The sequence below is a fragment of the Equus przewalskii genome, chromosome 8, assembly GCF_037783145.1.
Source record: "Equus przewalskii isolate Varuska chromosome 8, EquPr2, whole genome shotgun sequence".
Lineage (NCBI taxonomy): Eukaryota > Metazoa > Chordata > Mammalia > Perissodactyla > Equidae > Equus > Equus przewalskii.
Genome location: NC_091838.1, coordinates 1,224,614 through 1,236,284, shown reverse-complemented (window position 1 = coordinate 1,236,284; position 11,671 = coordinate 1,224,614). Strand labels below are relative to the sequence as shown.

At 36.8% G+C, this 11,671-nt stretch overlaps 1 protein-coding gene across 1 annotated transcript in view; it reads right to left on the bottom strand.

Moving 5' to 3' along the window:
• Nucleotides 1-1,876: 1,876 nt before the first annotated feature.
• MMP16 (matrix metallopeptidase 16) overlaps nucleotides 1,877-11,671 on the bottom strand; it is a 284,119-nt gene continuing 274,324 nt past the window's right edge. Inside the window, exon 10 of the mRNA XM_070630346.1 lies at nucleotides 1,877-11,591. Within this exon, the coding sequence (XP_070486447.1) occupies nucleotides 11,257-11,591 (335 nt within the window). The 3' untranslated portion in view covers nucleotides 1,877-11,256. The remainder of the gene's footprint in view (nucleotides 11,592-11,671) is intronic.

The following is an 11,671-nucleotide window of genomic DNA, read 5'->3' as shown; positions in this document are numbered from 1 at the left end:
AGGTGCTGCACCAGCTCTGAATGGAAGAGGAATGAGTGAGTAGGTCCTACCCTCAAGGCTGTCTAGAAGTAGTCTTAACGGCAGAGTAATTTTATCACCATTATCTACTGTTAAGAAGCCAAATAAGATAGGGAATTACAAAGACTAGATTTAGTAATGAATATATCACTCACATTGAAGAAAGAAGTCAAGTGGAGTGGTGAGGAGTTGAACGTAATTACAAGAAGTAAAGAATGAGTGAGTTAAGAAGATGAACAGAGTGAATTATAAATTTTTCTTTCAAGATATAGAGCAATTAACGGGGAGAGAGAGGAGAAGGAGGAGGAGAGAGTAGTGACACATGGGGGTGACTAATCTGAGTGGGTGGCAGAGTGCATCAAACTGGGTTAAAGCTCTGACCATTCAAATACCTTTTATAAAAGAGCTAAAATAGGCAAATATTATCATTCACCCTGATAAATGATATTTATGTTTCTAGAGTGTGCTAGGTGTGTTATTAGGTTCTCAAGCTCCCTCTCTGGATTTTTCTTTCTCTCCACAATATATCATTCTAATTTGGTCCTTGATTGTGGCAAAAATCATGTAAGATAGGTCATATAACAGTGTATTTTGACATTAGATAAGTAAAAAATTCAGGCATATAAGGAAAATACTCGACTGGGTTAGATTGATATGTCTAGCTTTTTTTTTTCTCTTTGATAATAAAAACAAGGGAGATTCATTCTTGGATTCAGCCTGATATTTACGGTGTTACGTTCTAAATAGCCTTATAAAAACAGAGGTTACCTTTTGTTTAAAAGTCTTCTACAAATAAAAGTAAACCATACAGTTAGTTGGCCAAACCTTATAGGCTTTTGAATGCTGACGTGTTCCAGACGTCCAACAAATCTTATCCCTGAGGCTTCCCTGAACTCTTCGAGATCGAGCTTCAAATTCCCAGAGATTCACTCTAGACGCAGAGTTCAAAGTCTTACCAAAAAAGACTTGTCTACTGTTGACCAGACTGTTACATCTGTGGGATTGTCTTGGTTACTCTGCTTCAGAGGCCCTCTCTGGTGTGTGGATTAAAATTCACAAGATTAATTCTTGGTGCACATGCACCCTGATTTCTGCAGGAGGGAGCACATTTTGCTTCATTCTCAATATGTGTTCCTAATTCTTCCTAAAATTCAGATGAACTTTTGGGACTACTGTTACATATTAGATTTGATTTTCAGGAAACTCTTGGTTCCGCATTTGATTACATGCAACTATCTGATATTTGAAGAAAGACAATTTACTAAAATGTTAAATATGAAAGTGTTTCTCTTTACTCTTGTTTTCTCTCTGTGAGTCAGTTCTGTATCCATGGCCACTCTTTGCCATAGTCCTATCATGAAAAGAAAAAGGCAGGGACAGAAAAATTCCTTAAATGGGATTCTGCTAAAGACTTTTGATATAAAAATGAACTCCTTTGATTAAATTTACCTGGACAGTCGTGATGTACTGACTTTAACAAGAAGTCAAGCTCGACTATCCCGAAAGAAATGTTTACTCTTGTCAAGTGGTGATGAAATTCTGACACATCCTTTGTTCACGGGGACTTGCCTGAACTACATGTGACACAGCAATGGCTCCCCTCGTTGGTCACAATCTCATGCATATAGTTAGTAGTTAAACAACTCTCCAGTTGATGTGGCCAGTTATATATACTTGCTATTTCAGGCAAACACACAGGAGATTTGGGCTGAAAGTACTTAAAAGTTTTCATTCTTCCATATCATATTGCTTAGGAAGACAGAGACAGTGAAGGCTACTGCTATAGATCACAGCCTAAATATACATCGTAAATGTCGGTATATCGTTCATTGAGTAAAACCACAATGTCTATGAACCATTTTTCTGTTCTCTCATTTATTGACAGTCTTTTTTTAATTACAACACAATGAATTGATGGTAAATACAGAAGATGCAATAGTATAAAAAGCCATTTAACCCTTCCCTAGGTTAAGACACTTACAGCAGACAAAAACTGCCCCACCAAAAATCCCCTCCTCGAATGGAAACAAAATAAATATAAATTAATAAATACAAAAGAAATCACTGCACAGCCCTTAACTCCTCGATCGCCACGGCCAGAGCCATGCTGGTGGTTCCAGCTTGTGACATCGGTGTGGTTAAGGTTGCCGCAGCAGTCAAAGGTTACAGCATGTAAACATAAGTACTTCGTGGAAAAGTTCAGTCGTGTTAATGGTCTACAGCGATGAGATTAATAGCATGACCCCTTGACCTTTAATGACGCAACATTATAAGGAGTTAAAGAGATAGTAGCTTGGTGAGCTGTTACATAGACTAGTCAACCGTTTTATTTAACAATGTGCTCATGAGGCCTTGATTTACTAATAAAAGACAACTTGTGAATAATAAACACTGTTCAATGCATTGATCAATAAAATCAATGAAAAAATTAATTTAAGCACCACAAAATTTTGCCTGATTTTATCTGACAGTCATAATACACTTTAGCACCATTTATTTAGCCTTATCTTTGCACACAAACAAGCTTTGTGTTTGTCAGTAGACGCTATCTGAAAAAATATATATATATGCCAGATTTAAGATGGTATAAATGTATTGAATCCTGTGTGGGCAGAAAACCACTAACAATGTGCAAACTTTAAAACCCATTCAGCAAATAACTGTGTTATTTCTTTCTTTGCTTGCACACAGAAGACGACATATTATCAAAAACTTAATGAAATAGTGTTGAGTATAATGTGAACAATCCAGACACTTAAGGTTAGACTTTAATACTCTCTCCATAAGTGAAAACATCATGGGGAATTAGCATAAAGGTAAAGTATTGTTAGACAACCAAAAGATAATGGCCTAAATATTTAATTTCTTAAGTGTTTCTCTCTGCTTCACAGTTTAATGCTATTTAAATAAAATCTGCATGAATTTTATGCATTAAATTCTTTTAATTTCCCATAACCACAATATAGAAGGAAAAAAGAAGCTATAAAATGTGTATTGTTTACCCAAGAGACAACTTTCCTTTGCAGTTGCTTGCATCTCATTCTGACTCTGAAAGATAAAAGTCTGTGCAATTTCTTTTAATATATATAGTATTTATTTGACAAACTAAATTTATGGGAGCTTTTCCCCTTTATCTAGTAAATATATATATCTATACACACACACACATATATGTGTGTGTATAGATACATATATTATATATACTATATATTTCCAATCTATATTACCAGATAGCTTGTATGGATGGCATAAATGGCATTCATTATCAGACTGATCCACCATTGGGATCAAGATAATGTTAATACAGGTATACAAGTTTTAAAACATCTTGAAGATAGGTTACTATACTGATGGAGCAGGCAATTTTCTCAATGTCAATAATTGTTTCTTTTAAAAAACCATCAATAGACTATGGACTAATTAGATTTTATGTTTTTGTTAAAAAATTAAGTTTATTAAAAGTTATATTAGAGTAAAATTGAACTAGTAAACTCCATTTATTTCCCTCCTATAATATAAAAACAAGATATATTTGTTTAAAATTATATACCTAAAAAAATCTTTTCAAGACTTTTAAGTCTGAAGCAAATTTTTATGGGCGAGTCTCTAAAACCCCTGAAAATAGAGGTCCACAATAGAAATGCTGATGCAGTTAGAACCAACGTAGCAAAGAGCCACCACTATAATACCCCTTATTCTTTTATTCTCTCTCTTTTTAATATATACGTAATTTACACATAAAGGGAAATAGACTAAGGAATCGAGGTTTTAGGCATTCATGTACTTATGACGTACGTTAAACAGAATACCATATTATGGTATTTACTTTCCTGTATAATCATTTAAGAAATACTCTTCAAAAGCAGACTTCCTGGATGGCTTATCCACAGACAACAGCGTTCCTCCTCGGCATTTCACTTTTCTCAGGGGAGTGGCTCTAAAAAGTTAGAACCCAATGCAAGAGATTGGGAGGTGTGCGAGATTTACTGAGTCTTAGATTTGCAGAAACTCGTGGAAGAAGACACTGAGAAACAAAGACACTTTTTCTGGGCACCACATCTGAGGTACAATGCTGCTCAATTTCGGTTTTCACAAAGGGAAGGGAAAATCAAATCTGTAAAAAAAAGGGACAAGGTGGAAATGGAAAGGAATGCAAATATAGGCACAGACTGCGTAACACAATTAGAAATAATATGTCCCTCCCTACCATCTGTATTTTTTGTAACAAACAGAAAGCAAACAAATAATTTCAGAATTGGAGGAGCAGAAAAACCAGGCATACAATCACCCTTGTTTGGAAATCATGTTTGTTTGGAAGTAACAAAGTAACTAAGATTGTGAAATTTTGTGTGTATGAACATAAACATGTCAGATACAAAAGAATGAGTGACAAAAAGAATGAAAAACCTAATTTTACCCAGGCAAGAGTACAAACTATAGAGCTGTGAGAAGACAGGCAATAATATGGCCTCTGTGATGATATTTCAGTGGTAGCAAAAACTATGACATTGATTTAAGGATTGAATCATTCATTCAAGAAAAGTATGTTTCACCTTCACAACTGGGTTGTCAACACATAGACAGGGAACAAGTTCAAACTAACCTTACATAAGAGCAAATGAAACATGCATTATAGTGACTTTTCAAACAGACAGCGCTCACACCAGGCTTTATTTGTCCATATCTCGGCAAGACAGGCCAACGCAGAAACATACAGTCTCATAAGGGGCGGCCAGTATGAGCAGCGCCACGTCCTATCCTGGAGAAGCATCCTGCCATGCCGTCAAGTCTCACCAAAGCCTCGTGGGACACGAGGCGTGCATGAAAAGGCTTGTGCCAGAAGTGTTACACCTGGGATCCAGTCTAGCTACAGACATGTCTCTATTTTGAGTGATGTTTTTTCATGAAGAAAAACAAGTGGATAAAATACTCAAGAAACAGCTTTGTGAGCCAAAAATTTAATCACTTTATTCATGTTCATCATTCTCTCCTTCTGGTTTTTCTATGTGCAATAAGGGTTAATGACATCTTGCTCTGAAGCTAAGTGACATGATACAATGACCATATCTTCATATTTATTTCAATTGATTTTCTTCTCCCTTCTTAAGGGCATATAAATCCAGCTCTGCAGCAGAGCACATGGCAAAGTTATGGGAATTAGCACAACATCCTAGTTTATATGTATCTGCTCTACACTGTCCAGTGTGCCCTTGAATGTAAGGACACACTGAGTGCAAACGAGTATTAGTCCCCGTCCAATGTTAGTATGAGATAAATTCCAAGACACGTTGCTCTTTAAATTGAAAAGGCATAAAATCTTCATAAGTAAACATCTCTCACAGGTAACTTTTTATACTTATTATGCACTGACCATGAGTTACTGGTTATGCCCTCATTTTTCATAAAGAGCTTTAGTTGTGAGTACATGAAAAGTGCTGTGCTACAGCACTCATGATCATATATCCTTACTTAGTTTAAAGAATTACATTGTTCTAAAAAATGATGCAGCTCGTGTCCAGTTACAAGCTCACAATTGTGTTTAAAAATCAAAGGCTGCTACTTCAGTATTCTACCAGAAAACTGACAGAAATTTTACAGTATCACATGTTTTTCACTCAATTTCTGTAAATTTGTCAAATCAGCGTTTGTTTTTTGGCTTTATATACTATTGATTTAAATTTCAAAGTAGACCTATGTATAAAATATTGAAAGAGATATTTGCAATTGGATGTTATTGATCTGACTTGAAATATCTCAGAATCATTTCAAAATTACACCAATGGAAACAAAGGAAAAGTGATTTGAGTAGCATGTGAAAGACAAAGGTTACGATTAGGTGAGACTAGAACACGAAGGCAACTTTTTTGCAACGACGCCAAGTGTTCTGTGTTACACGATCATTGAGGTAAATGTCTATCCTAGGGAAATGGCTTTTCTCAGGAGATTCTAACAGATATTTCTTTCCAATTGAGGTTACTGAACACCTGACTTTGACATTTTTAGCCCAGAAGGCAATGCAGGAGTATCAGATGTGTTTATGCAGGGCAGCATCTAATGACCACTGGCTAATTATATGCATTGATATTTCACATACTCATCTCTAGTGTGAAGGGCTTGAAGCTGCATTTTTCTCTACTATTTTTATACTTGCTAAAGTAAAATTTCCAGTTGTATTAAGGAATGCTGTAGTATATATTTTTTACATTTTACAAAAGACTCATTTTTCCTCTCCCTCCGTTTCCATTATATTTAATAAATATAACATCTAGTTTTCATATTTATGGTGTGGTGCTATGCCTAGTTGCTGCTTTCTTTATTACATAAAGTTCTAATTTTTAAAACATAACTGATAAAACTTTTCTGGTGTAGCTACAGTTCCCTCCTCGGCCACGTGGAGCCTGTAATATAGATACAGATGCTCCGGCAGTTATAATCTGTGCTCACAATAAATCAGAATTATGAAGGTGCATGAGATGCAACGGAACGGTGAGACCCTCTACTATTGTCATGAAACCTTTTGTGATATCATATATTGGCTGAGATTGTACTTACAGCTATTTGTAACAACTCATCTGAATTTAGCATTTTGCTTTAGACAGCATGCTCCGTTGGACATCTGTGATATTTTGGATCGTGCTCTCGAGAGCATCAAAAATTAAACGAACTCTTTGCTATGTTTGCTGAAAAAGATTTCACCACCATCCATGAGGTTGTTTCAGTACATGTTACAATCTCACAGACTCAATACTATCAGAAATCACTACCTTTATTAGTTTCTGGAAGTAATTCCTAAACTCAAAAAAAAAAAGATTCTTCGCACGATTCTTGTGTTAACTCAGTCTGTTTGGTGATAACATCCATTCCCCTTCAGATAGCACAGCGAGTTCAGTCAACAGGGACACACTGGTTATTCTACTGTAAGATCCACAAAGTGGGGGTGTGTATTTGTACCATCCTAGCGATATGAGCACAATAAGTAGAACTTGAAAGTATTGTAATGCTAGCCCTACGATCCAGCATAGACACATCATCCGTGTATTGGAACTACCAGTGAAGTTGGGCAATGTTCTCGTGCACTACATTGCATTTTTTAATCACCCACAGAAAGGGAATAAAAATATGCATACAGTATATGAAACAAACTGTGTGTCAATAGAAAATGATTACAAGCAATTTGACTGGTAAAAGTAACATCTGCTTATTTTTGTAAATCAGTCTCTATCCTTTATTACTTAGTAATTATTTTCTGTAAATTATTACTTAGTAATTTATTACATCTGATTCAGAAAAGCTTTGCCCTCTGATTTACAACAGAAGTTGTCTTGGCTAGTATCATATAACGTTCTCTAATTTATCTACGTTACCTTTGCAATTGTAAAGCGCATCTGCAGTCACCGGTTCTGATTGCCATGTCAGCAGACACTTTGTTCCGAGATAAATCAATAGTTAAATTCACAACCTCCTTTGAGGTGGATTTACTGCTTTATAGAGAATACAGAACTGATTGGCTATTTCAATACTTCATTCTGTCCAGTTAATAATATATAGAATAACAATATTTGGCTAAAATTATAAACTATATAGTTAATTTATGTAAGGAACATTACTTTGTTTACATGATAGATTAAAGTAATGAGAAATAAGGAAATGAGAATTTTCTTTTGTGATCACGAATGTGTTTTCATTTGAATTTGGGAAACCCTACGTCTCAACTTTCCATGCTGTTAGCGATGGGATGATGAAAAATATTTGATAGATTGTATGTCTTTATTGATACTGAACTGGCACATTATGTTGTTGACCCCTGGAAATTTATTCCACATTGTTTTTGAGTCACTCTTCTTATGTATAGACCAATTAGTCACTCTCCCTTTCACTATTCCATTAGGATCACGATTTCTTTTCCAAACCCCAAGAGGAAGGGGAGTCGGTTAACCAATACTGGCAAAGTGCCCAGGGTACAATAAACAAACAGAATCCTGGTGTTTGTCATTGTGTTGTACTTAATATTTTCTTATCTCTTGCAGTCTCACAACCTGAAAATTTAAATGTCCTAGTAAAGAGAGAAGCCATATATGCCTTTTCCTATCACATAAATGTCATCTCATATTGAAGTAAATATGATCCAACACTTATTCATGACACTTCCAGAATTCAAGCATAAGGATAGCATTCTTCTCTTCTTAATGCTATGATTATTTTCCAGCCCTTATATACTTATAGTCTTATGATGAATCCAGACATTGTGACAAATGAGTAAAGAGGCAAAACATTGCTTCTTAAGTTTCTCTCTCACTTTAGAGAAAAAAAGAAAATCAATTTTCAATGCAGGTTGATGAAATTCCTCAATGATTTACACATGTCCCAAAATGACATATTTCCTCATTTCTATCTTTAGCAAAATATAATTTCCAGTCATTTTTTTGTCTTGACATCAAGGTCCTAAAAGGATCAAACTCGCCTACAAGCAAACACCGTATAAATGAGCTTACGTACATAGTCCTCCATGCTCAGTAGAAGTGACTAACTCTTTATAATATCAGCATCTTCTAGAATGGAAGCACTGAAGAAAAGCTGCTGGGCTAATTCTGTTCCCCTCCATTGCTTTCTTGGCCCTCACATACATAATCTCCCACATCTTGTCAAAATACAGTCTGCATTGCATAATGTTTTGCTGTGAAGCCATTCCTCTTTTTTTAACTGTTCTTTTTTCTTAGCCTTACATTATATACGTTCCGGTTGTAAGAAATAGCAGTCTGCAAGGCTGTGCGGCATGCCACCGATGATTACAAAATATTTTCCCCAACCAAATCATAAACATGTAGTTTAACCGAAAGGCATTCTAATTTCCATGCTATGTTGAGTATAAATATAAATTCAAGGCAGCCAAACTATCCATTTCCAAATAAGAATGTATACCTACACTCATTAAAAATCATCTGGAAACGTGTATTATTAGCAAATGAGTAAGAAATTTTCACTAGTATAAAATTCCTGCTTTATATAAAAGCCACACTGGCCATTCAAGTATTTTGAGGGTTTTTTTCCCCCCTATGGTTTTATATTTGTACTAAAATGATGAATTTAGACTTGAAATTATATTGAAGGAAAATTAAAAGTCACTTCTACGTATAGGGCATTTTTAGAGTGGGCATGTGAAGAGCAGTGTCCATCTGCGGATCCACCATCAACATTCTTTCTCTCTCCACTCTGAGGAAACAGCTCGTGCTTACTAGGTTTTTAGCGAACAATTAACACTCCAACGGAGAAGCAACACCAGACTCCTTCAGTTTGTGCCAGTTTGCAAGTTAAAGGTCAAAGGGCAACAGACGTAGAACGGGACCGTTCAAGGAAATTTTTCACAGAAGACAATGTTTAGGTTGTTAATGACAGTCAACAGATCAGTAATCAAGTTCAAGGCAAGCTGTTCATTGTTTCAAAAGCTAATCCCCTCAAAAGCTGGCTTTCACACAAAGCCAATGTCTGACTCATGGGGTGCATTCGTTCTGACCATCTCTAGTAAGTTCACAGCCCAGTGGCTGTAAAGCCTTTCACTGCAAGAAGCAGCTCCTAAAAATCAATAGAGGTCTGTCAGTTGCTGACTTTTCTCTAGGAAAAAATTATTGATACAAACCTGCTCTGCAGGTCACATGAAAATGACAACACTGCTTTAGGACAAATCACACGCAACAATGAAATGCTTTGGTGGTCTCTTGGCTCTGTCAGTGATCAATCAGATGGCTAAAGGCCAGAAGCCACAGGAACCCTTTGAGAACTATGATTGACATGCAACAGGTAATGCGCTGGAGGATATTCATGCAATCTCAGAGTCATCATTTTAATTCATTTTTTAAATGGCAATGCCAACTGCATGTACCAAGGCAAATGGAATTTTCATGCAACGGATTTTAAAACAGAAATTCAGTATGTCTAACAACAACAAAAAGAAGACTTTGGATACTGTCATCAGTCGTTCAAATAAAATCTCACTCTTACCAGATACTTAATAAAATATCTTTTTATTTGCCAGAGAACTTTTTGGCAAGTAACATCACTTCTGTTATAAATGCATTTCTGTAGTACCGTAAATTCTTTAAAAATTACATTGGGTTATAGGATATCTGTTTTAAAAACCTGAATTCTTGAGCCTGTGCCTGTTTTCACCATTGCCCAGTTCTGTAATTTACCAGAGAGCAAGACTGACCATCCTCAGACTCTGAAAGTTGATCTGATAGTTCTCAAAGGGTTACAGCAATGCATCACTAGTGTCACACACCCTTCAAAAACAACTGCCACTTTAGACGACTTCAGAGACACACTGCTTCTTACTCTTCTTATAGTGAATATTCCTGACAGACCCCTGGGAGGCCTGGGGCAACGGCCTAATACAACTTGGGGACATTATCACAGCGATGCAGGGGGAAGGTGGCAGAAGGGGTTTAGAAACACTCCCAAACAATGAAAAGGTCCTGTTTGAATATAGCTATGAATATAAATGTGATGCAACATTGAGGACATAGCTGAGAACAGCTGTATAAAACGAAAAATGGATGTATTTTTAAGGCTGTTACTATATTGCAGATATTTTGGCCCCTTGTTTGTTGGAAAATGGCTGTCCCGACAGTCTAACGTCCTGCGTGTGTGTTCCAATCTCCCACCTGACAAAAAAACGAAGCGTAGGAGAATATCCGTAGCAGTCAGAGAGCTATCTTCTTTGGAGACAAAGCTGTTTTGGGTCTTCACACTTTCCTGAAAGTTCAACTGTGGGGTTTTTTTTGTTTAACCTTTTTTTCTCTTTGCTCTAAAGCAAAAATTCATGGGTTTTCCGTTTTGCTTTTTTTTTTTTTTTTACCCCCCTCCCCGCCCCCAAGAAATGGGCTCAGACTTCAGAAGGAAAATAATATTAGAAACCTTTCAGAAGAATCTTTTCTTCTTTTCTCCTCTTCTTTAGTTAATGCTGAAAATTTACTGGGCATTGAGCGTGCAGAGGAAAGGCCTAGAACTGAATGACAAGGAGAGACAGACGACTGAAGAAGGGCAGATACTGTGCATCATGGAAGCGTCCCCACGAGTGTGTTTCCACTCCTGTGCAGGACCAGCAACCCTCTGGGTTTGAAAGGTCAGCCCTGATCCAGGCCGCCAAGCCTGCTCCTAGCTAGGAAACAGCATAACAGCTCTTGTCTTGAATCTCAAGTTACCACAAACTCCTGGAAAAGAAAGACAGGAAAAAGCCCTAGATCACACCCACTCTTGCATAGAGCGCTTACAGTACAGTATGTGGCGGGGTGTCCCTTTCCTCTTGAACTGGAACACAGTGTAAACCAGTACAAGGAGGCATAAGGCCAGGATGCAGGGGATGACAATGGCTATGGCTTTCACAGTGCTGGCTGTGTTGTCCAGTTTGATGACAATGTCTACATCGTCTGGCGGGCTGTGTCCTTCTTTGTCTCTGTCTGTTGGTCCATCACAGCCCATAAAATCCTTGAGGATGGATCTGGGATATCCAGGTTCTACCTTGAGTATCTGGTTGTTGAATTTCCAATACTCCTTTCCTTTGTAGAAATATGTAAAGCCTGCGGGGGGAACACACACAGGAACCACTTATTTGTGAAAGTGTCCATGTACAGAAATTTAATAAAACAGGCTACTCGAA